Below are 26,027 nucleotides of genomic sequence, written 5' to 3' on the forward strand. Positions count from 1 at the left end.
GATGAGCAGATGTCCAACCCTCTCAGTTCTTCGTGTACCCTTTTGCGTGTCCAGGCTTATAACCTCCCCTGAAGAAATGGTAACGGAGGAAAAGGAGCAGGTGGCAAAAACAACATGTTCAGCAGTCTTAAATACCTTTTCTTTCTCAAAACTCTACCTAAGGCTAGAAAATTAACTGAAACTAAAATGAACAACAAGAAGAATGAGGGGCACTGAACCCTTATTGAAAGAGCAATAACCAAATTGCCTTTCCCCAAAGTTAAAAGGCACTGAGAGCAGTGATGAGGAGGGACCCAATGACCATCACACCACTGTGTCATTAGATATATATTTCTAGTATGGAAACATCACCAGTGTTGGCTATGAAAGCAGCTAATATTCTCAGCATAGGAAATTTACACTTCAGGGTTTTGGGGTTGGTTTTTTTTTCTGCTTCTTGCTGCTTGTATAACAATGGTCTTATTGCATTAGACAAGACTGAAATCCACTTGGACCTCTTCCCAAATGTTAAGAGACAGACAGGAAGATATTAAGAAAATATTCCTAATCCTTTTACACCAGTAACTGATTTCACTTACACTTCAAAAGTCTACTAAAACACAGGGAATCCTGAAGACAAGGGAAAACCATTAGATGATTAAACTGAAATTATCTCAAATAAAAGGTTTGGACAGGGGAATTTAGAGTAAGTTTGTCTTGAATAAAGACAAGAAGGGTAGGGGTGGAAATCATAATTTTAATTGCACTGTTCAGTGGAATCATCCCAGGGAAAATAATACCAAAATGAATAAAAAGCAAAACCAAATAGCTCATTACTTTCATTAGAACACTATTTTTTCATTCTAGGGCTTCCAACTCAGAAGTCATGGTTTCTAGCAGGCTCTTTGAAGGCAAGTGGATATTGAAAACCACTCATATCTTGCAGAAACATGTCTCTAAGGCATATCTCCATTGCTGCTGATGCCAAGCAAAAATACCAGACAGTTTAATTAAAAGCAGAGATTTAAACAAAAGTAGCTTTATACTGATTCTCAGTGGCCTTATTCTTCTCGCTCTTGACAGCAATCAGAGATGGAAGGTCTGAGGTCCTGTAAACTCCAGTCCTCATCCTCCCTTGGCAAGATCTCAGTTCAGAAATGTAACCTTCAAAGCTGAGGTTCCCTTCAGAATCGTCACAGGAACGTATGCCAGAGTCCTCCAGTTTGACCTCATCCACATCGATTATCCTGTTTACAGGGAGCTCCGTTCCGGGGTTCCCTCTCGCACCAGGAGGATTAAAGTTTCTGCTGGGCTTTGCTTTGTGAGAGGTCTGCTCACAAGAATTTCCTGAAGTCCCTTGTGAATCTTTTTTCTTTCTGTTTGCACCTAACAGAAGAATTAAAAACAAAAGAAAACACAAAATAGGACAGTTACATATCTTCTGGTTTTAGCAGTTTTCAAAATTGCAACCTCCTCTGAGGCCCTAATGGTAGTCAGCTGGGATATTCATCCACCAAAGAGACTTATTGATGTACCAGGTAGTAACTAAACATTAGACCTCAAAGATAAATGTGAAATACTAATATGTATCTGTCTTAATGTAGCATTTTTCAGTGTTTTTAAAAAGACTCCATTAAAAATAACTACTTGGTATAATTTTCTACATCTCTAGAACAAAAAATTCTCACACCAGAAAACCCAAAGGTGAAGGAGGAGAATATAGACCTTCTACTGGGGCAGAATGGGAGATGTTCCTTCAGTTGAACTGGCCTTCAAGACCCTGCTGAGACAGTATTTTTACTTGGCTAGAGCTTAATTCTCTAGCAGACTAGGAAGGGATTATTTGAAGTTGCAGTTCACTGTCCTGCCACAGAGCAATCATGGGCCACAGTTTACAGGACAAGAATAAAAGAAACAATTTCACAGAATCACCGTATCAGAGGATGGGTCAGGTTGGAAGGGACCACAGTGCTCATCTAGTCCTACCTCCCTGCCCAAGCAGGGTCAACCCAGAGCAGATGCCACAGGATTGTGTCCAGATGGTTCGTGAATAACTCCAGTGAGGGAGACTCTACACCCTCTCTGGGCAGCCTGTCCCAGTGCTCAGAACAGTAAAGAAATTCTTCCTCATATTCAGGTGGAACTTCCTGTGCATCAGTTACTGCCCATTGCCTCGTGTTCTATTGCTCGGCACCACTGAGCAGAGTCTGGTCCATGTTCTTGACACCCTCCCTGCAGATACTGACAGACATTGATGAGGTCCCCTCTCGGTTCAAGGTGAACATGCTCAGCTCCCTCAGCTTTTCCTCAGAAGAGAGACTCTCCAGACCCTTAATAATTTCTGTCACACTCTGCTGGACCCACTCCAGGATCTCCATGTCTCTCTTGTCCTGAGGCGCCCAGAAGTGGACACAGTGCTCCAGATGATCCTCACCAGGGCTCAGCAGAGGGGCAGGATCACCTCCCTCGACCGGCTGTCACTGCTCCTCCTAACGCACCCCAGGACTCCGCTGGCCCTCTTGGCCACAAGGACACACTGCTGGCTCATGGACAGCTTGTGTCCACCAGGACCTCCAGGTCCTTATCTGCAGAGCTGCTTTCCAGCAGGTCAGTCCCAGCCTGTGCTGGTCCATGGGCTTGTTCCTCCCCAGGTTCAGGACCCTGCATTTGCCCTTGTTGAATTTCAGATGGTTCTTTTCTGCCCATCTCTCCAGCCTGTTGAGGTCCCTCTGAAGGGCTGCACAACCCTCTGAGGTTTGAGTGCTTTAAACACTCAAGAAATACCCGAGTGACCATGGGCACTTCTGAAATCACAATTGCCAGGATTCAGGCCTATTCTCTAGACTACACACGTGTCACTATCCCAAGACAACTGTAGTTTAAAACCTTGAGTTCCCAAAAGCCAGTTTTGTGTTAGGTGTGACCCTGCAAACTACAAGGAGCTTCTTGAAGCTGGCTTGCCTGTGTCAACAGCAGCAAGAAGGGAAGGATGAAGAAGGAGCTGACTTCAGGATTCGCACCACAGTTAACAACACGGGCTCTCTAGTTGAGGTTCTCCCCATAATGATATAAAGAGGGGCAACATTTTCAGAGACAGAGAACTGCTTTTAATCAAACTGAGAGCCAAGGGAAAAAAAGATAAACTTTCAAGGCACAAAAGCAGACCTGAGTAGGGGCTTCCATTTCACATATAATTCCTTATTTCCATATATCTTCTTATCCATCTTTTAAAAAATACCATCTTATCCGATATGTTTTACCCAAAACATTCTCAAATGTTGTGCCACAGTACATGCAAGTGCCTGACCAGCATGTTTAGCCACACAAATCCCATGAGACTGGTGTGGTTAAATCCCACAGCTGTCTTTCAAATCTTTTATTTGTGTTTGTTCCACATAGTGAGTGGTACATTTTTATGCAAGGGAAAGAAATTTCCATGTATAATCATCAGAATCAAGAACTTTTTGATATGGAGAATGGGGGAAATGCAAATGAAAAAGACAAAAAAAGCACTTTCAATCAAATCACTGCAGGGTCTTCTTGAGGCTTAAAGCTTTCTATTTAAGAAAAATAAGTTAAAATCCTAAGTAGTGCAATGTTTGGTGTTTCAGCTACAGCGCAGCCCCACATGAGTAATGTGGATATTTCGCATCAGTAATGCTTGCCGTTTTTTCAGTGGAATTAGATCAAACTCCAAACAAATCAGCTGAGAAGAGAGAGACAGAAAGCTTTCTCAGCCCTGTTAGCCCAGCATGACTCCAGCCTACTAAATTGCAGCTCACATTTAATGGTACTAAATTACACTTTGTGTTTAAATCTCCCTGCTGAAGCTGAACATTGGCTTAATTTTAACTGCTGCTGGCATGGCTGTGCTGCAAAATGCTGCTCCTCTGTTCTGGAACGTTTACCTTAACATGAGTGTACTGAATTGTTCTCTTGATCTCTTTAATCTACTATTCTATGCCCTTTGAAGATCTGTGATTCTCCTTTCAAGTTGCTTTAAAAGAGCTACAAGTTGCTAAAATGCCTACTAATGACAAATTACCACAAATACATGGCATTGACAGAGCATGAGTCATCCAGCTGTCCTAGCATTGAGAATACCTCCTCCTATTAAATGTCATGTAAAGGAACAACTTTGATTGGGGTGGAAGGTCTCATATACGTTGACCTGAACTAGCTTGAAACACTTTCCACAGTCTAAACACACAGCCTGCATTAACAGGGTACAAGAGATTAAAGAGCTGGAAACTCCTGCCGAGGAAGGTGCAAGTACTGCTCTCTTTATTTGGATGCTAAGCCCTTCTAGAGCTAAATATAAGAAATGCCATTAAGTCTTGGAATTATGGTGTCACTGAGTCAAAACACAAAGCAACTGCGCGTGCAAGTTGTCTTATAGGAACACAGCAAAAATAAGGTCAATGTTTGCTCTCAGGCTTCACAAGACATAAGCTCGTCTGTGAACAAGAACACATCTACATTATAGACGTGTTTTTCTATTAATGTCCTTTTCAGAAGCAATCTCTCTGTAGCATCAAATAAATTACTACTAGAGGCAGGGCAGTAATAGAGAACATCTTGTCTAAAATACCAGTTCAAAAGAATATAGAATTACTAAGGGATGATACTGTGAAGATGGTTTCACTTTTCCTGTCAGGGCAGAAAAGATCTTGGCTCATCTTCACCAAACAGGAAGATGATTTCAAGAGTAGCATTACACAGAAAAAAAATATTTTAATGTAATTTTTTTCCTCTTTTTTTTTAAGAAAAAGCTTTTATGAAGCAAGCTGTTCAGCAAAAATACAGGCGAGATTCACCAAAACAGCTTGTGTATAAATGTATCCCACAAGTTTTTAAGTAGACTCAAGATCTGGATGTATTCAGTGGAGCTTTATAATGAGGTTTCAATGAAGTTTGTAACACTTTTGCACTGGTCTCCTTCTCATATTTTCTTTTTGAGTAACAACTACCTGAACACACTTAGCTGTGCAGAGCACCGTCTAAGGTGCAGAGGGCCTTCACAAGTAAAATTTCTCTTCATATATTCTCGTACTGAAGTGATGAAAACCTCCGTGGACAGCTCTGCAGATTGCTTTGTCTTGTATAAAACACATCAGGAATGTTATCACATTTTCCCAAATCTAATCTGTCAAATGTCCTATCTAACTTCAGCAGGGAAAGGAAACTACTGCTTAGGGGAGTAGTCACACAGGTGAATTTCCAGGCTGGAATACCACAATCACACCTTTTGGAAATCTCCTCCTCCCTTGCTAAGCATTCTGCACAGCTCTCAGAGAATTTTCTTGTGCATCTGATCCTGTTAATATGCTCCAGCTGGCTTAGAGATGGGAAGATGCAGGTCATCTTTTGTCCTCAAACCAGAGATCTGCTGTGTTACAGACTCACAGCCAAATGACTGCTTAGAAGGCTAACTGCCCCCATTTGCATTTTTCCAAAGGTGACTACAATCAGGCACTGTTTTGGCTGATCTCCTGATTTCTGTTACCAGTATTTCTCTTTTTCTGATATTTGGATTTTGTGTATTATTCTCAAGCATTCTAAATTTAACATTATCATTATGGAGAACTATCTTTATAGAGGAAGACAAAGGGAAATCTTCTGTATAAAAATATTCCTCAAACTTTAAGATCTAAGCAAGAGATCACAAGATATTGTCTTCCAGGTAGTTTAGGAATGAGGGAGTATTTGGCCAAATTCCAGACAAAGTCGAGGTCACAAAAAACCTGGAAATTTCAGGAGCAGCATTAACTGCCAAATGCAGATGATAGGATCATATAACCCTAAGTTTAGTGCAGATGCCTGGGGATTTAAAGGTCCACTCACAGCACCTTGCAATTATATTGTTTCTATACCATAACTGATAAATTCATTTCTTTTCACTGTGCCAAATTTAAGTTATGATTTTTTAATAAAACCTCTTCCATGTAAATTGAGTGTTTCACTTATCATTCTAACTTTGCTAAAATCATACTGTTCTTGTCAAAATCATTTACTATCTAGATGGCTTTCAGTTCTAGTGAAAGATAAGAATATCCTGATGATTTTCATACCATTGATGCCAGGCATTTGACTTCTAATGTCAGAGAGGATTAGATCTCAGTTAAAGGGAATGAGCTCCAGATTAATGATTTTGTACTGACTTAGAGCAGATAAGAATCTGTTTGAAGTATATCATAATACTTAGAATATAGCTCTTGTGAAAAGAAGCCAGTGAAGTTTTCAGGAGCAATTCCTGGAACTGGTGATTTACAGACGTATACCACCCCCACCTGTAATCAGTCATTTCCAGTCTCCAAAGCAGCAAGGCTCTGGAGTGTGCTGTAACAGGGAAGTCTGGGCAGACACAGCCTCTGACCCCATGGAGCCTGTCCCACAGTAGTACCACACAGCCTGAGAGAGCATTTTCTTACATGAGACTGAGAAAAGGAGCTCTGTGATGGTCACTCCTGTAGTGGGTGTTCATTTCAGGGTCCTGGAAATAAATCAGTATGAGTAACTTCTTAACGTGGATGTAATCTGGCAGTTTCACTCTGGGAAAGACACTTATCCCTTCCTCTCCTAAACTGTTAGGAAATGCTACTTCTACATTTTAGCCCTCCCACACATGGATTCTTTTAAGTGGTGGATGAATGACTTCCACACTGGCTGACATACTGTTACTACTGCAAGATTTTTTTTTTTTAAAGTTATTTATGCTTCTGCAGGGGAAAAGATACTTTAAATTTAAAGCTTTAGAATTCCACAGGTCAAATTTTCTTCGGCAGTTTCCTTCTTTTTATCTCTTAATTGACACAGCACTGAGGAGAAAGCAGCTTTAATAAAAGATGCCTACCTACAGTTTATGCTAAATCTTTTCAAAGGAAATTTGACTTTTATGCTGAATTTCACTTGCATGATGAAACAGCAACTGCAGCATATGCTCAGTGCCTTGAAATCTGACTCAGTAAAATGAAGGCATCGAGCTAGAAAATGGGTTATTCTGCAAAGCAGCAATGTTCTACATTACCTTTTTATTTACTTTTGTCTTGGAAATTTTGGGAATACATTTGCAGCATCAAATTTAGAAAGGGCAGATGGAAATCTTTTCATTGCACTTATCTCCAAAGCATTCACAGGAAGAACAAAGCACCAAGCATTATTCAGAAAGACAAATTTGGACTATCACATGGAAGAGGGAGCTGGTATGGCCACTGCTGCTCACCAGTGGCATATAGATGCAAAAGAGGGAACACTGCAACCTGTGTTTGCTGAGGGCAGGGACCTTTCATGCACACAGCTACAACAGCAGCTGAAGGGAACTACATACGTTATTTAAAGGCCAGGAACAGTCCAAGAATAAATTAAATGAAAAGTTCTGAATTTTGATCCAGGCAGACATGCATGCCCTCAATAACACAGTCCAATTTGCTCAAACTTTCTGTTTCTCCACTGCTAAAACTGAAACAATTTTTGACTACTTTCCAAGCAGCAGACATGATAAAATGCCTCTGCAGCAGCCTACACATATTCAGCCCTCAGTGTGATCTTCCAGCATTTATTGTTAACCTTTGTTTTGGTTTTCCACCTCTGGTCGGTAACAGCAGGTTTAATAATTGCAGAGAGTCCTGTGTTGGGGAATAGTGGATTGAATTACTTGAATCCATTTTCATTTAATCTGCCATTCTTTATGGTATTTTTCAACTATGAAAGTCTAAAATGTGGTTTCGCAGGGCTACTGGTTATATTTCAACCAATAATTCAATGAAGTTCATTTCATCATCCAAATGCTGCCATGGGCTTGCATAGATCTGGGTTTAGCCCATGTGCATTTGGTTCAAAGGGCAGCTGTCATTTTTCTAACATTTCATCCAGTCAGTGATAAAATTTGCAGTTCTTTCGAAAATGTTTATCTTGTTGCTTGTTTGAAAAAACTTTACACTTCAAATAATCATCCCCCAAGGTGTTCCTTCCTTCCCATTTGTCTACTCTAAAACTATCCTCCTTTGTTTGTTGTTGATCACAGGCATATACTACATGTAATCCTCACATTTAATCATGCTCTGAGTAAAAGAGGATTAACAGATCCCAGCCTTAGTATTTCTGGATCGTCATGAGTACTTATTTATATTGATCCAGAATCCAATTATCTTCTATAAATTTACACAGAACCAGTAAGGATGTAAGATACTGCAAGAAAACATTCTTTGTTAAAAATAGTAATTTACATTATTTTTACATCTTTTAAGTCATAATCACTTCCTTTTCTTAAATTTTTATTTATGTTTTCATTCATGTGGTTATCTTGATTTACACAGGGAATGCCACTGGACTGTCTCTAAAAGATGCTACATGAATTAAGAGATTATATAAAATATTAGTTACATAAATTATATAATTTATTACAAAAACAAAGGTTTATTTTCAAATTTTGAAGATGGACATGTGATTGCTCCTAATCTCCTTAACTATCACAAACTTTTTTGCACTTGGACTTCATTACCATTAGAATTGAAAAGTTTAGTAGCCAAAAAAGTGAAAGTCACAGAAAACCCACTGTTGTTATCTGATCTCTATTCCTCAGCTCTAGGGCACTGCGTCCTCTCTGGGAATGATAATAAAGAGCAGTTGGAGAATTTTTTTTTTTTTTGTCTTTGGGAACAATAGCCAGTCCCAGGCTCCAAGAGATTACCCTGCATTTTATTTCTGTGTAATTAATCTTTCACAACAAAAACATCCTAGCACTGGTACTAACTATTCTATTTCTGAAAAAAATCTTTTCAATAAGAAATGAAGCAAGTTTCTTTTGAGGGTACAGTTGTATACCTATTTCAGAAACAAAGCAGTTTCTTCCCAAAAAACAGTTATATAACTTTAGACTCTCTAAATTCATTCTTTAACTTCCACAGACATTTTACTAAAGTATAATTCCAGAGAGTTAACCATGCTTTTATTTTCCCTAGCTGGCTCTCTATCTTAACTAATGACATTATATTCTTATTTAAGGGGAGTTTTGAATAAACTCTTCTTTAGATTGCATTGCTGGATCCTTAAGAAAAAAAAAAAAGGACCTACTAAAAAAAAAAAAAACAAACCTTCATACTTGGTAAAGAATTAATTCCATTGACTGTAATTGTAGTGTCATTTTAAGAACAGTTCTTATCCTAGCTGAAAAAAATGCCCCAAAAACAATAGGGAATTTTTTAAGAGAAGGAAGAACAATTTGACGGACTCAAATCTACAGTCTGTGCACTTCAATCTGGATTGCTGCAAATTGTCCTACCTCAGGATGAAACGGTATTCCATGAAAAAGCCCAACTGCTATCATGACTAAATGCCCACCTACTTTGTAGTAGAGTTAACAACCATCATGATCAACTCAGACTAGTGGAATATTGCAGAATGAACAATCCAGTGCAAAGCCTGTGGCTTAACACTCACAGCTCTTGAGGAGACTAAAGGTCTGGAAGGCTGCTTTTCCCCATGACAGGTATTTTGCACGTGGGTAATGCACGTGCCCAACCCCTTGGGAAAAACTGGACAACATTCAAAGTACCCAGACCATATCAGCCAATTTAAAAAAAAGAAAATAAAAAAAAGCGCCAAAGAGATTAAATCGGCATTTTAACACTTTCAAAAATGAATGCATCACTTCAAGCCCATCACACCACACAATAATTATTCCTTCCACAGATGGGACCACCATTATATGCAGAGACATGAAAGAATGTCTTCAGATTCCAGAAACCTCTGATTTTTAAAGTGGGAAATTTGCCAGAACTAGCAGGCTTATTCAAAATAAAGACATTTTCTCTTGATGAGTAACGCAACTAGAATCAGTAATGATTCCTGTGTTGCTAACTGATTTGCTATTTACTTCACAGCTAAGTATTAATACAGCATAAAAACATTTCATTTATTTCAGAAAGTTAAGAACTGTGTTTGCAAATTTGTTCTCAGAAGCTCAGAGTGATGCAAGCCTTATTTTGCTGCCTTCCATCGTTCACATTTTGCTTTCTAGATCGTCAAGTGAAAAAACCCTCAAGCATTACCCATGACAGGGATGGACACTGGCCTGGCTTTGCTACACCAGCAATTGCCCCTTGCAGAACATGAGGGACCCCTTCATTCCTTCCGGTCCTTTTCCCAGCATTTATAAACCCATCGCGAGCAGGGTGAGCACACATGTTATTTGTCTCTGTGCCAATTTGGAACCAAGATTACAGACCTCTCCAAATTATGTGGTCATTATTTTTCTTTACATCCCAACATTTTAATTGAATAAACCAATCAGAAATGCAATTTCCATTGATAGGAGATTATGAATGAAGAACCATTAAAGCACTTAAAAAAGCAACCATTATTAATGATTTAGTCCTTTGAGATTTGATTCTTGACTGGAGAGAGTTTCCAGAAGTCTTTATTAGAATTATGTACATCATTGAACAGCCTTTCCATGCAAACTCCAATCATGAAAATAGAAAAGTTTTGCTTCAGCCCACACTTTTTCCATAAAATCACCGTTGTTTTATAGAATACAGTTCCCATTAAATAGTAGTGTGTTGTGAGAGGAGTGTAGAATGCAGTTATTCTATGCAGTAAGATTGTAGCAAAAAAGAAAGGTGTTTTATATTTGTTTTTAAATTTTTGTTATTCCTAAAAAAAAAAAAAAATCTGGTTTGTCAAAAAGCTAAATAAATTTAGATTTTAATTTTGCAAAATTAGTTTGATTACTTACTCTCATGGGTGACTATGACAGAATAATAAGACACAATCACCAGTGAAAGTAGGGAACACTAGTTGGAATACATGTTAATTAAAACACATTTAAAAAATATTAAATTCAATATGAAGGGTATTAGCTATTTGTTAGGAAAAAGTCTGAATAATTTTAGAAGGGGAACTGCTACAGGACTTTCAACTGCTTTATTTTCTTTCATGGAGGCCCACGAATATGTGGGAACACAGTGACTTTTGGAAAAACTGGATTTTCATCCCCCAGAACACAATGAGACCTAGTTAACAGCACTACAGGCCTCTCTGCAGGTTTTTTTTTTGTTGTTTTTTTTTAATTAGGCTTCACAGTGCTGTTATGTAGGACCCATCTCAAAGAGTGAAAAGAGTAGTGTGGTCTCCAGCACCCATCCAACCCCTCATTTCTTACCCAAGACCACCACATAAAGAGGTGGTTACTTTGGTTACTCCACATCAAATGAGCTGAGATTACCAGCTCACTTCTTAAGGCCCAGGGAAGAGTTGCTTTAGTTTAAAATAAGAAGGAAAGTAATGAATACAAAGTTTAGCCCAAGAACCCAAAGACAGAAGAAGTTCTCCTTTCAGGAGTTCCTGTTGTGACTAATTCAAAAGAAATCTCCTGTCTTATCTGCCTTCTGGAGCACATGCCAATGCTATGGATTTTACATGTGACCCGTCAGCATCTCAAGACAGCGTTTGCCCTTTGATGTCTAAATTAATAACAAATCTAACGTTTGTCAGCTTTGTCTCATGGTAATTGCTAGTTCATATCTATTAATCTGTTTGTTATAAGAAGATAATTTCTTAACTTGGGACTGAAAGAATTTTTAAAACAATGAAGAAAATGAAAGCTTAAAACCAGTTTGCGTAACTAGAGCTAGAATTTATTACTCCTGAGAGAACAAAGATACAAAATACATGTGAAAACTACACAAAGATTTCTACAAAGTAAAAAGTAGAAAGTGGGAAAAGGGAAAGCTACAGCTCAGGGTTACAAAGAAACTTATGGCATGCATTAAAATATTGTAAATTCATGAAGTTTTTTTTAAGTGCAAATGGTTTTTTAACAGTTCTCACTGAAAAATATGCAAATTGATACCTATGTTGTACACTTGTCATATTATCAGAAAGACACCAACACAAATCTATGCATATATACATCAATATGTCTGAAGTACATTATGTGGTTCTGTTATTCATAGGCACTGGTTACAAGTCCATCCAATACTCAGTTTCAGAAATTAAGTGGTAGCGCTTATAGAACATTTCTCAGATACTACTAATAAAGGAATTGGCTTTTAAAATACCAAGAGGATGGAATAATTTGCATTGCCATTTATAAGCATCCAACAACCAAAGAAGTATTTACAAATCATCAGCCATACAGATAAAGAACAGTATCAAATACTCTGTGTAAAAAGATAAATAATTAAAATGTATATTCCCACATCACAAAGAAATGTGATCATACAAATATGGCACTATATGTTTGTGAAACATCAAAAATAAATGTAGCACATAGATACCTCTTCTTATATTTTACATTAAAATGCACAGTACAATGACTGTAAAATGTCAATGTCACGACACCCATTGTCTCCAAATTCTTGTTTCTGGTAATAGCAATTATTATTAGAGTCCATGTTTATAAAGAAATTCCATACTTCAGCCTTGGACTAATATTGCTCTGTGATATTGCTAGACCATGAAACTTACATCCTAAAAAAGTTACATATTTTCTTTAAAATTATCTAATAGAAAGCTACTTGATACGTGAATATTCTGGGAGAAAGTGTGATAGATGCAATCTACTCTGTGTAGCAAAGTATTGGTTAAAAAAAATAACATTTTTATTTCTAGTCACAAATATCTAATTTATTAGTGAAATATATTTTAAGTTGAGGCTTATCCATTTAAAATTTTAATCATAAACAATACTGCAATTTTCACCACATAATTAGGATTTTTGTTAAAGTACTTAGACTTCCAAACACTAATCATGTATCTCATTATGAGAAATGGATCGGAGAATCTGGAACACAACAGTGCTATGGAGCTCAGAATGCTGTTTTGTACTCTGAGGGTGAATGAGATAATTATAGCACGTGCATGTATTTCAAAGATTTGCCTGCATATGGCCATTTTTGGCTACACGCTAAATCCAAACAAAAGTACACTGTTAAAGGCAACCAGAAATATTACAGTTAGAATAGACTAAGGCAATTAAAATCTTTTTTCCTGCTTTTTTTTTGGTAAAAAAAAAAAAAAAAAATTAAGGTGCAGAGAGAATTTTCTTTGTGGTTTTAATGGGTGCCAAATACTGATTAACAGTGCTAAGGAAAAGTAGTTTTACACAAAAGGAAACACTATTAAAATCTAGAAATACCTGAATTGGATCTTTGAAATCCAGATTTTTCCTGATTACCTGCAAAAGGAGTTGGGGGTGGATAGTTGGCTTCCGTGAGTTTACTGATGTCTGACGGTGGCGTCGGCGGGGGTGGTGGTAGCAAAGTGCTGTTAGGGCTACTAATATCTCCTTCAGCCACAAGAGTCAAGTCTGCCACATTCTCATCATCTACCATCTGAATGCCTTCGGCTTGTAACTCTCTCGACTGCCTTTTCCACACCGTGGCACTGTTCTCTGGCGCGTGCGGAACTGGAGACAACGGAGGGCTAAAAGGAACGCTGAAAGTCTTCTGACTGTGGAGTGCTGCCAAAGCAGATTTATGTTTATTTTCTGAGTAACCCATTTTCTTTACTGAATTTTCATTAAAGTTTTGCACGGACTCCTGTTTTCCACTGGGTGATGTACATCCATCATTGCCATCACTTTTTGAAACTCGCTTGCTGAGGCCTTTAGGACCTGCAGGAGTAGATGAGGATGGTTCTGGTCCAGTGGGTGGTAAACGAAGAAAGTCAGGAAGAATAAGGTCTTCTTTCCTTAGCAGTCCACGTTGGTCATCTGCTCTGTTACTTTGAGCTTTGGATATGAGTTCAAAAAATTCTATTGGGGAAAAACCCAAAATTGACAAGTTTTTGTCAGAAAGTGCAATGCCATTAAAACGTACATTTTCAGCACATTTATTTTCCATGAAGATCTTCAATTCTTTCAATGCTGCCTTGAAATAAGATCCCATGTTAATTAGGAACTTTTTCAATTGCAGCAATGTTCACTAGCATCACTATAATTAAGACCATCAGCATTGCTATTGTAAGAGTTTTGCAGTTTAGAACAGCTGCAATTCACTGAGCCTTGAACACATCTTCTATTCTACGCAGTTAATAAATCTGTACACATACACAGGATTTTTTAATTCTTTATACAAAACAAGGCTCTAGTCTTACAGACAATGGGTGCACGTTTTTATATTCTGGATGGGTCTTACCCATCTTAACTCAAAAATAGCATGCCATTTGAACATTCAAAGATTCAGAATGTTGCAAACTTCCTCGTTATATTGAGTTTCTCTCAGTGTAATTATATTTTATCACAGTTTAAATTCAATTCATGGTGTAGTTTTAAACCAGGATGTTATCATCACAGGGTATGATCAGATGATTTAAGTAACCCCATTTTACTTGGAGCTGCAATGAATCAGTAGCTTACAGGTAGTCAGTAACCATCCAAGGAGCCACTACCAAAAGCGATAGGGCAGCTTTTTAAAGAGGTTTTAACACAATTAGAAGCGATTTTCTGATCATGTTCTTAATGATATCCAATGGTTTAATATGTTTCTGTATATAAATAATACTCATAATAGATCAACACTGTTCTAGAAAGTTTCAAAACTTGGCAACAAGAAACTTATCAATTGTAAGCTAAGAATTATACCACTCCTCAAAAAAGAAGCATTGCAACAATAAACAAACTCTTTGGTACAAAACATAGACATATAAAAATATGTAATTCTTAATATAGGGTCTCTGCATGTCCTAATTTTTCAAGAGGAAAGCACTTTAACTACAGAATATTAAAAGATGCTTTAAAAGGCCATCTCCAACAGATTAATTAAAAATCAACAGTTCCAACCCAGCTTATAAATACTGTTTGAAGCAAAAGCCATTAAGAAATAAAGCAACAGAATGTTAGTATCAGTTTTAACTTAGCATAATATGAAGTCATACACTTGCACTTGTATGACCTTATTCCTAAATCCTCTACTCATACTTGGCAGGCTTTGCAATGTATTTGTAAAAATGACTTTTTAACATGCTTTTTCAAATGCCATAAAATCTGAACGTAGCCAAGATGGAAGCTTCAAAATGCTTCTTATTGCCAAAGTTTTGCAAAATGGCAGTAGGCATATTAAAACATGCAACATTTCTAAGATGTGTCATACAAAAATGTCTCTGAAATTTCAAAGTTCATAGAACAGTTGTATGTTTCTGCATTAAAAAACAGTCTACAACATTTGGTATGCACTTTCCAAACTTTGACAAATTTCACAAAACTCAAAATAAAATGTGAAAGCCTCGAATTCTGAAGTTTTCAAATTATGTTAATGTTTTACTCAGTCCTAGGAAAAAAAATGAAAGTATTAAAATGTGGAAAAACAAGTTAACAAAAGAGTAAGTAACAGAAAATAATTTAAAATGCACTAATATTTTGTAGTAAAACTTACATTAAAAAACATCTATTTTAAGCAGTAGAAGTTTTAGTCATAGCATTTTTTTTTTTTCAGTTCTAGTCAGTGGACATTTATTCACAGATGAACATTCAGAGGAAAACATTCATTTGCTGCATAAATGTGCATAACCAGGTTTTGGATATGCATATGGGGTGATTTCAGCAGTAAATTTTAATCTGTGGGTCAAGTATGTCCTTTGATTTTTGTTTTTCTACATAGGAAAATAAGGAGGAACGTGTAGGGCTGACAGACAGGTAATCACTTCAGTTCATGTCCTAGGGCAGAGGGTGTTACACCAAGACTTCTAGTGCTACATCATTTTTATTTCTCTTTCTCCCATGGACATCTTTCTATAAGAAAGCAAATTCTCTTATGAGATTTTTTCTGATGATATCACCAGAACTATTAATATGTAACAAAGGTAAAAATAGGACTCAGAAAACGCAAGATTACCAATGGCCTCTTTGCTTATTTCTACTTCTAAACACCTTTTCAGTGCATTTGCTGAATGCAAGTTTTCCTGTTGCCCATCACGACTCCTCCGCAGTCAGACTGCACTGCCCTGGCTGTTACAGAGTTCAGCAGAAAACTTACAAAAATTCTTACCTGAGTACATTAGGGTCTACACTACTGTGCAATGCCTGTCAGTGAGTCAAACACTTACATAAAGGTGAACAGAAAGCCAGGATTCTACACAGCTCACAAAGAGTATCCAATGGGATGTTCAGCTGCAGTTGAGTAACTAATTCCTTTTTATTTTACAGGAATTAGGTACCCCTCACTTTTGAAAATCCCATTGGGCACCTACATCTGTGTTTAGAGTATTCTTAAAATTTTACCTTCAACTTAAGAAAACTTGACAATTCAAACACACCAAACAAAAATGTAATGGTCACGACTATGATTTTCACAACACAGTATTAAACACATGGTACTTTATCCTACACAGACACAAAATTTTTCTAAGACTACTTATGTTAATATGTAAGCTATAAAGTTCACATACCCTCTGCTTCATCCAAATTTATTTTCTGACATTTTTTTTTCCCAATCTTTGCAATAGAGTCTTCTCTCTTTGACAGCCGGACTTCCCTAGCATTTTTTCCATTTTCGCCTTTCATTTTGATAGAATTAGACTTTCCTAGAGTTCTTCCCTCTCCCTGCATTAGAAGGAAAGTTAAGGTACTACTTACATTCAGGTTCTATCATTGTATACATAAAATGGCCTAAGGGAATGAGAAAGTTATTTTGGAAACACATTTCTCTAACACCACAAAAAACGCTTTAGTTTAGTCTTGATTATGGCAAAGAACATTTGCCACAGCAGTTCCCAAAAAAGGTAGAAATAAATATAATATTCTTTACTCTGAAGAATTCACATAACACAGGGCTTTTGAACTACAGAGTAATTCAATCATTTTCAAACATAGATAAGCCAATGAGACACAAGACAACAAACACCACACAGTGAAAGAGTTAACTGATTCATCATGAAGACAAAGTTCTTCACAAATAAATGCTGTTGACAGTGGAAAAATATCGGACGAGTTACAGCTATCATCAATCTAGTTACATAGTCTGGCCGATTCAAAATCATGTGTGAATGCAGCCTTTAGTCTAGAATTCTAGAAGGAAACAGAAGATGATCTAATGGAGAAAAATCGTTGCAGAAGACTTACAGTAGATCCTTGACTTCTCGAAGTAGTTGCAGTCTGTTTTACTAATACGCCTCTTTGTTTCTCTGTAAACATTGAACATAAACATACCTTCTGTAACTACCGATTTATAACTCCCCAAAGAAGCAACATTTAAGTGACAATGACAGACACAACAGATTTTTGCTCTAAAATTGCTCTAATATGTACTCAGAAAATAAAGAGTGAGCACAGTTGGTATCTCTGATACTTTTCAGTAAAAACCTACCAGAATCACCCTCCCATCTTCACATTTTCCTCATACTAACATTACTTTTAAAGTTTAAAGATGCTGAAGTTTCACTTACACACTAAATTTTCAGTTGCTTTCGATCAAATAATTGTAAAATCTGAGCTAGTAATTCAGTTCGCAATTCTCAAAATTAGAATTTAAAAAAGAAAATCAGCAGAAAAGACCATTGAAAGGCCATGTTGAGTCTTTTCCAAGCTGTTTCGTGCACCAATTGTTTTGTAGACACTGTCATATCCTCCTTGCCATCTTCTAGCTAAGCAAATGGCTCAATCAAAATAAATCTGCCTACAGCAAATGTACCAACACAGAATCATAGCCCTCTTTCACTGGTACATTGCCACAGAACCAATCCACTGCCAGAATGATCCTCTATGACTTAGGCTTTTACAGTTGCTGGCAGCACACTGGATTCAGGCAATTTAGACTTTACTTGTAATTCTTAAACAAATTATCTGTGAGAGTATTTAGATGGAAAACTTGTTTCAAAATAACAGTTGCTTCTGTTGACTAGAAAAACGACAAATCTGATTCTCCTCAATAAATACCTCCGTCTTTATAATGCCAGTTCTCCCTCAAAGAGGACCTCTGCTCTAAGTCTGCTTAATTTAACCATATCTAATGCAGTTTTTAAAATTAAGTGAGACCTAAAAAGGTCTCCTAATGAAACCAAACCTTTACTCTCAAGGCTGCTTACATTAATCTAGAGTGTTAATTATGCCAAGAGATTGTCAACTGTTTAGTTGATAAATTTTTATTTTTCCAATTATGTTGCCCAAGGTAATCACAAATTTTATCCTTTTTGGCATTATTTCCAGAAATCACCACTTAAAACTGGAGAAGCAGGCTCTGCTACTTTCTCATGCTAAAGAAGGAGATTATCATAGCAGTATGTATAGCTGCTGCACAAACTGCATCTGTTTTTCTTACACAGAATGTTCCTTACTGAATAACTGCCAAATGCACAGAAGATATTTGGCTCTTTATTCTCATTACTGGGCACTATGTTCTTAAGTCTGTGTGTGGATCTATGGCTGAATGCAAGCAAAAAATTCAAATATTACTACTGCAAAATTTCTTACAGCAACAGTAGAAGTACTTGCTATCACAGATTAAGTTAATCTTTGATCTTCAGAAACTGCACTCCTTTTTAGTTAAAAAGAATATATGCCACACGTGATGTATCTAAATTTAATCACATTTGCCTCACCTTCACATCAGCAGGAAAAACTAACCAGAGTCAGGGTTTATAAATCTGACTTGGAACCATAAACAAAAGCTTTTATACTAACTTACCTCTAGCTTTTGATGGTTCTTTTGCATCTAGAACAACCCGTTGACCATCCAGATTAGATATAGGGACACCAAGATCAAGTGGTTCCTGCTCACCACTCTAAAGTCGGATCATAGTTTGTATGCAATAGAGAAAAAGCTGTTTTTAGAACAAATTTATGCAGCCTGACATTTTTGAAAGAAAACAAGCAAAGCGTTTTTTATGCTTCAGAGTAGCTTCAATATAGTCTTCTACCATTCTAAGAATGTTTACTCCATTGGTGTAAAAATACCTTGATTTCAGTGAGTGTAACCCATTTCTGTGAGGAGAATGGTATTTGGGGGAAAAAAGATACATGGAGAAAAAAAAATCATCCAATTTGTAAGTGTGCTCAAATACTCTAGGACCATTAGTGTGTATCTTCAGAAAATCATGTTTTTCAGAGGACATGGAAGATTATTTTATATTCTAAATTGATTGTATTTTGTTAATTTTGTAATTTTATTAAATGAAGTTACCTTTATACCAACATGTTTTTCAGTTATCTTAAAAACTTGGACTAGTTCAGCTAAGACAGCATACATACTAGAAATACCACAAAATTAACTTTACATTCCTAGGTATTCCAGCATAATAGAAAAGAGAACAGGATAGCCAAGAGTTCAGTAGTAGAGAAGCTGGATCAGTCTGCTTTCACAAAAAGTTTCCGCAAGGGGATTTGCGGCAAATTTCATAATTCCCAGGATAATTGAACAAAAGCTTTAATCCAACCAACTTTCCCTGGCTAATAATGGGAGTTGAGCTCTGGAAGAAGCTAAGTTCAGGCTTGCTTGTTTAGGGTGTTGGATTTATTCTGAAGCAGAATATCAAACAGATGTAGACTAAATATATGAGGTGACTACTATTAAGCATAATGGTTATGACTACAATGCATTTTATCTCAACATGTAGCTATAGATATTTTAATGCCTAATTCTCAGGAGAGGAATCATTCCAGGGACTATGATCTTCTCCAGACAGAAAATGCTGCTGCTTGAATTACATCAAAAGATACTTACTAGTCTTGCCACAAGTTCATTAAGATTTAAACCATATTTTGCAACCACAGGCCTTAAGACCTCTGTTACTGGCTTGGTGGGTTTCGCCTTCAGACCAACTGACCGATTGATTGGAACAAGGTCCAGCCTAAAACACAGTAATTGTAACATTAAGTGTGAAACATTCCAGTAAATAAAGTGTCCAAAAATATACAAAGTCCAATCTACAGCAAAGTTATACCAATTCATAGTTAGTAACTAGCTGGGACTGCAGTAGCACAAATCTGTCCTAAACTGAAGCGACAAAGAATTTATTATTTTATTTTTATTTCTTTATTACTATATCTAAATTATTATTATTTATGTTTAACACAAATGAAAATTCCACTGTTTCACTTGCCAGAGCTGAGTGAACGCATGAGCCAGTCTATTTCAGACCAATGAAAAGCATTCCACAGCACTTTCATCTTTACAGGGAGATATACTTTGACCAGTCTGGTCCAGGAGTGCTTCCAAAGTGATTCCATGCCTGACTATAGACTTGGATGCAATAAAAATATTTCTTCTCAATTCCGCAGGAGAGACTCACAACCTCTTATTCAATTACCTGAGATGGATTTGGACACGTATTTTAATTTTTACACACAGGAACAAACACAGTAGAATTGCAGATGATGCTACTTTTTTAGGGTTGGTGATGCAACATCATGGAAACTTGGTGTAAGAGAAACTTATATAGCAAAGCTGTAAAAGCAATTTACTTAGAATTTACAGGCTAATGACAGCTCTCTTCAGAGTCTATTTTGCAATTTTGCATAAATTTATTGAAACAGCAAAGAATAATGAAATAAAAAACTAAAAAAAAAAAACCCTAAACCCAAACAAATAATTCATTTGCATCTATTTCTCTGCACAGAGCTGTGGCCAGCTTTGGTTTGGTGCCTTTTTTTTTTTTTTTTTAATGCTCTTTATCCGTGCCCTGAATCCTCCACAAGCCTCATTTGACTGCAATGGTACTATAGTATGAAAATAAGGACAGGCTTATTACTAACAAAACAATCAGAAGAAATGTACATCAGATATTAAAATTATCAGTAATTTTGTCAGTCTCAATTAAATATAAAACTCATGTTTTCTATAAAAAAATTACTTATGTACAAGATGTTTAGTCATGTTGACTTTTCCCTTCCACAAGAAGCCAGAATAACTGAAACTTTGTCTTTCATATTTTCTTTGAATTCAACAGTTACTAAATTGAAATGATCCATTTAAATCATTAGCTGGTAATTGATACAGAAGTGGCAAACATTGAGGTAACTAAGTATAGCCACATAGTATTTCTCCTTTGTCTGAAAGTGGTCCAAATATTTGACTATATTTGCTTACATAGCATCTACCCAGAGAAGGGAATAATGTAGAATATTTCTACATTTTAATTAACACACAAATAACATATGGTACTGCCTACTTAAAGTTCCTTTTTAACTTGGAAACTCAGCAAGCTCACACCTAATAAAAGACTGCTCAATCTCAATTTCAAAACTGAATATGTTATGCAGTATTTATTAACCTGAAGTACCTTGAAATAGAAACTAGCCCTGCTTCCTAAGGAAAAGTAATATAGAGCCAAAATGAGGAATGCCTGACAAAATAAACTTTATTCACTTCAAAAGTGCAGGTCAGTAATGTAATATATTTTACTTCATTACTTTTTCCTGAAATAATTATTTCAGAAGTTTTCATAGCATTAGTTTGGATTCATTTTGGAAAAAAATACAAACATTATTTTGAAAAAAATTATGCTATCAAATATGTTACATAAAACTAAATATATCGTGTACTGCATTATATTATACCCATACTAATACTTTAACATTGACTTGTTTAAGACTCAGGGTTCATCAGATGAACTTTATTTATACAATTAGTCTTACTGTAATTTTCCAGGTAGGCATATAATTACAGATATAACTGAATGGGAACATGTCATCAATAAATATATCCACTTAACTTTAAGACTAGGAGACTCACAGTTCAATTTCCATCCCATTCTTGTGCTACTCCAACCTACTCTTCCTGATGTGGAAGGTCCCTCTGGACCCACAGATCTGTCCAGTGCTTTCACAGCTGCCTCAGCTTGAGCTGTTTGACACCATAGTAATATTTAAATGTCCCTAAACCGGAACACTGGCATCAAGATCCCACTTGTATCCTAAGAGCAATCCAGAAATCCCCCTCCTACAGCTCCACAGCCTCCACAGGTAACTGGCAACATCCTTTACTGCATTTACGAAAAGTAAAATAGAAAATGGAGTGAAAAATGCCAGAGGAAGATGCTATTTTTGACTCTTACCGAAATAAAGTGCGTTTTTCTAAGCGCAGGTCCCGAGACTCCAGGATACTACTGTCTTGGTGCAATACCAGAGGCTACAGAGCACATCAGGGAGAAGAGAAGAGAGAAAATTAATTTTAAAGTACGTAAAAAAGAGCAACTGTGTTGTTAATTCTTTTTAAAATAACTCAGAATATTATTACTATAGGCTGCATGCATTCTAGTGAGCATTCATTTACAACATGGAACATGATTGAAGCACATTTTCTTTTGGCTAGGTGTGAAACAATGACCACAACTCAATTTCCACTGGAGTCAGCAGGTATTCAAGAACTTGGTTTTTTAAAACAAACCTAGATTCTTCAACTTACGTAAATTATACAAAATGGTGCATTAGAAAACACAGCCAGGTCTTTAAAAGCTTTAAAAGAAAAAGCTGGTACCTATGACCATTCATTGACTTTTGTCATCGTAATCATCTAGATGGATCAAAAGCATGAATTTAAAAGAATACTTAATGCCCACAGCTTGTCTTTGAATTGGAGATATTTCTGTTGGACTAAGAGCCCTCACATACACACTGCACCATACACACAGATTGTTGTCTTGGAAATTTTCTTCAATATTAAAACCTGTACCTCGTTTCTAGCATTAATGCATCCCATTCATCTTTGAACAACTGAATGTCACTATGGTTTCAGGCTTTAATGCAGTAGCACCTACTACCACACATTTGTTTTCTTTGTGGATAATTCCCCTTACATTAACCAGCATTGCCAATGTAAAGCTATAGGTAGAACCAGGAAATACACGTCAGTATTGAGAGAACAGAATTCCTTATTCGTAAAATGGGGATGAAAATGCTTCCAAAAAAGCCCAGGAATATACAGTACCTTATCACCTCCAACTAGAAACAGGTCCACTGCAGCTATGTTAATGCCATGTTTCTCGCAGACCCCAGAGAGCACCTCTTTGATGGAGAACCCAGATTTCACAGCCATTTTGCTCGATGAGCCATCCGGAAGGTTTACACAGCAGTACTTGGGGGATTTGTCTTTATCTGGTACAAATGCAGGCAATCTTGAGGTTTCAGACTTAAAAGAAAGAATAAGGTCAGTGCCCAATGGGAAAATTAGGACTGGGTATAAACTTTTAGAGCCTGCACAAATCAAACCAAGTCAAGAACCATACTTTCCACCATGCTTTAGAAATCCTTCCAAATACCACAAATATCAGATAAATTTAAATCCTGGGGAAAAAACATTTAGATAAAGATCACAATACTGCACAAATATAAATTTATTTCAAGAACAGATGAAATTTTATACAGCGAGTGTGTAAAACAGTTACGAAATTTACTAAAGAACTCCTAATTAAAAAGTATAAAAGTAAGTAAAATCTTATTAAACATCCAAATAGTTAAATGCCTGTGCTCAATAATGTCCTGCTGATGTAAAAATTACCATCAACACACTATGAATCAACATTTAAGTGAGGAGCAATGCCTTTAAATATCAGGTTTCTCAATCTTTCCTCTCAAAATTTCCTCTTTTAACATAATCTGAATTCTATGCACAAATACACCACTGAGAAATTAAAATTTTAAAATTATTTGCTTTGTGACCATTAATTGTTTTTATTAAAGGGAACTAGAACTACGATGTTATGGGCTAGTCACTAACCTTTATTCTAGAGTAACAGTAGAATAGAAACAGTACTACTAAATATAAAAAGTATCTTTGAAAACTTAACAAAAGTCTCACTTGTAACTTAAAAGGACACTAAAAATACTGGTTTTGTCAGCCTTCTAGGGTACTCATCATGCTTTTTAACTTGGTGCTTCTCATTCAAATCACAGTAACTTTCTGACTTAAATCAAGTGGGAGTGGGAGAGAAATGAGGGGTTGTTGCTTTAGGAAGGCTTTCCATTTTCTATTTCTTAAGCCAAGACTTTTCTGCAACAGAAATAAACATGACTTCACCATGCTTGTTTCTCTGATCAATATTTTTAGCATAGGCAAAATTACACAGTTATCAGTTAGTAATTAATTACACAGAATCTAGTCAATTAGAGGGATATCAAAAGCACAAACAACTTTAAAATTTCCTTTTTTAGATTCTTCCTCCATATCAACATAGCTAAAATAAACTAATACATCTATGCTTTATAAATAGTGTTTTAATTTTGCATCTCACTAGTTTTACACTGTGAAGGTAGAACTTGTTGGTTAGAAATCACAGTGTCTTCACTTATTTTATTAGTGTGACAAAGTGTTTGCAACAAAATTCCCTACTTCTCAGATTTTTAGGACCAAGTTAAGTCATAATGACAAGAACACACAACTTTAAAAGAAATAAACAGAGAAGAGGCACAACAGACACTGGCACAACAAAAATCAACCTAATTCAACTTGCATCCCCCTTAATGCATAGGCCAAGAAGAGGGAAAGCTTTAACTTGTGGTTGTTCAAAACAGATTCTCCCTCTGGTAGGTGGAACACACTGTTTTTAAAGAGCTATAGTCTTTAAAAGGAAAACTTTATTCTGGTAGTTCACTGGTGCCTGAAGTTAAGACAGACAAGATGCAAAGAATATCTTTCTGTTACAAGGATAAAATAAGAACTAATATATGAATGCAACCTCTATTACATTTCTAACACTCTAAAATTGCTTAGTATTACATCTTGTGCTCCAGCTTTATCACTTAAAGACCCCTTCCCAAGGCGTTACATCAAACATCACACATCTTAGAAAATCAGTAATTCACTTTTTTATCTGTTCCCCACTTGCTCATTAGTAAGAGGCAGCCATTACCAAGTCAAGACTAGCAGTGGATGACATGGAGCCTTGTGATTCCCGTCTGTATGACAATCCATTGGACTGAAAAGAATCTGTTTGTGGAAAGAATCAGCAATCAGTAAGGAGGCTTATTTTATTATTTATTATAATACAGAAAACTATTTCAAATATTAGCTTCTCCAGTCATAAATTTTTCTTTTTTCATTAAAAGGAAAAAAAACACCTTTGTACTGTGCATGGAAGCATGGAAATCAAAGCAACTCTTGGTCAAGTATTTCTTGGTTATGCAGCCCTTGAATAAACCCACTTGTTTTTATATTAAAAAAGAAAAATATAATCCCTTTTATTAAAAAAACTTAGTTTAGTTAATTAGATCTAAGAAGATTTCAATATTTCACCTTAAAAATTATTCTACCTCTTCGGATATTTTGAAGGGAAATACATCTTTTTAAAAGCGCAAGTATGGTGTTAGAAAACTAAAATCTGAGACAACTACTAGTCACTTTCAAAAGTTTGAGCCTATAATCTCAGTAAATGCCTCTGATGTCTTTTCACGTATGAATATACTAAGAGCACTCAAAGTATCCCAATGATCAAAGATATCTTGTAGGTCTGGGCATTTACCAGAAACAAAAACTACAGTAACAAATATGGACCAAAGTTGCTACTTCACTGGAATTTCTTCATTATTTTTAACTCAATAGAATAATTTACTGCAGAACTTTCATCTCCTCTAGAGGCCATGTACAGGTGCTTTCACAAGGGAACTCTTCCCTAAATTCTCAAACACAATTAAGTAACAAAACAGGAGGTTACAAGGGCTTTCACACCTCTGACTCTCCTTTTTCATTTTAGTCAGGGAAGGTGAAAACAGATGGTGACTCTGTTCAAAAGCGAACATACCTGTGTGTTACTGATAAAAGAAAGAAAGTAGGATAACACAGATGGAGGAATTTTTAAATAGCTGTAACTATAGCACTATTTGCTGTACTGTTCCTGGACTTCCCTGTAAAGATTTGAAATTATCTTTCTACAAAAATAGTAGCTCTCTTATTGAAAAAGCAATTACCAGCACACAGAAAGGCAGAATGTGCCAAAAAGTAGGAAAAAAGTCTTTTGGAAGTTGGTAAAAACAGATCTAAATATTGTCATAATTTCATCTGTTTACTTGTACGTCTTCCACAAAACTGCAGCAATACTAGCCATGCTGTGGCCTTCTGACTTGACAGTTCTTTTCCTCTGCCGCTCCCAAGGATGCACTCAGATAGCAACTAATCATTGTA

At 36.4% G+C, this 26,027-nt stretch overlaps 1 protein-coding gene across 8 annotated transcripts in view; it reads right to left on the reverse strand.

Moving 5' to 3' along the window:
- Nucleotides 1–314: 314 nt before the first annotated feature.
- The window catches only part of RGS12 (regulator of G protein signaling 12), an 86,639-nt gene continuing 60,926 nt past the window's right edge, over nt 315–26,027 (reverse strand). For 4 of the 8 annotated variants that reach the window (XM_039550546.1, XM_010401996.3, XM_010401995.3 and 1 more), the window contains 9 exons: nt 24,760–24,836; nt 22,839–23,039; nt 21,967–22,040; nt 19,635–19,761; nt 18,600–18,696; nt 17,039–17,100; nt 16,366–16,519; nt 13,157–13,735; nt 315–1,365 (listed from right to left, as the gene is read on the reverse strand). In XM_039550546.1, coding sequence (XP_039406480.1) covers nt 1,004–1,365; nt 13,157–13,735; nt 16,366–16,519; nt 17,039–17,100; nt 18,600–18,696; nt 19,635–19,761; nt 21,967–22,040; nt 22,839–23,039; nt 24,760–24,836 — 1,733 coding nt within the window. In that variant the 3' untranslated portion in view covers nt 315–1,003. Of the gene's footprint in view, nt 1,366–11,593; nt 13,736–14,062; nt 15,249–16,365; nt 16,520–17,038; nt 17,101–18,599; nt 18,697–19,634; nt 19,762–21,966; nt 22,041–22,838; nt 23,040–24,759; nt 24,837–26,027 lie in introns of those variants that run through there. The other 4 variants (XM_039550550.1, XM_039550547.1, XM_039550548.1 and 1 more) reach the window with 4 other exon arrangements.

Source organism: Corvus cornix, chromosome 4 (assembly GCF_000738735.6).
Source record: "Corvus cornix cornix isolate S_Up_H32 chromosome 4, ASM73873v5, whole genome shotgun sequence".
NCBI classification, from domain to species: domain Eukaryota; kingdom Metazoa; phylum Chordata; class Aves; order Passeriformes; family Corvidae; genus Corvus; species Corvus cornix.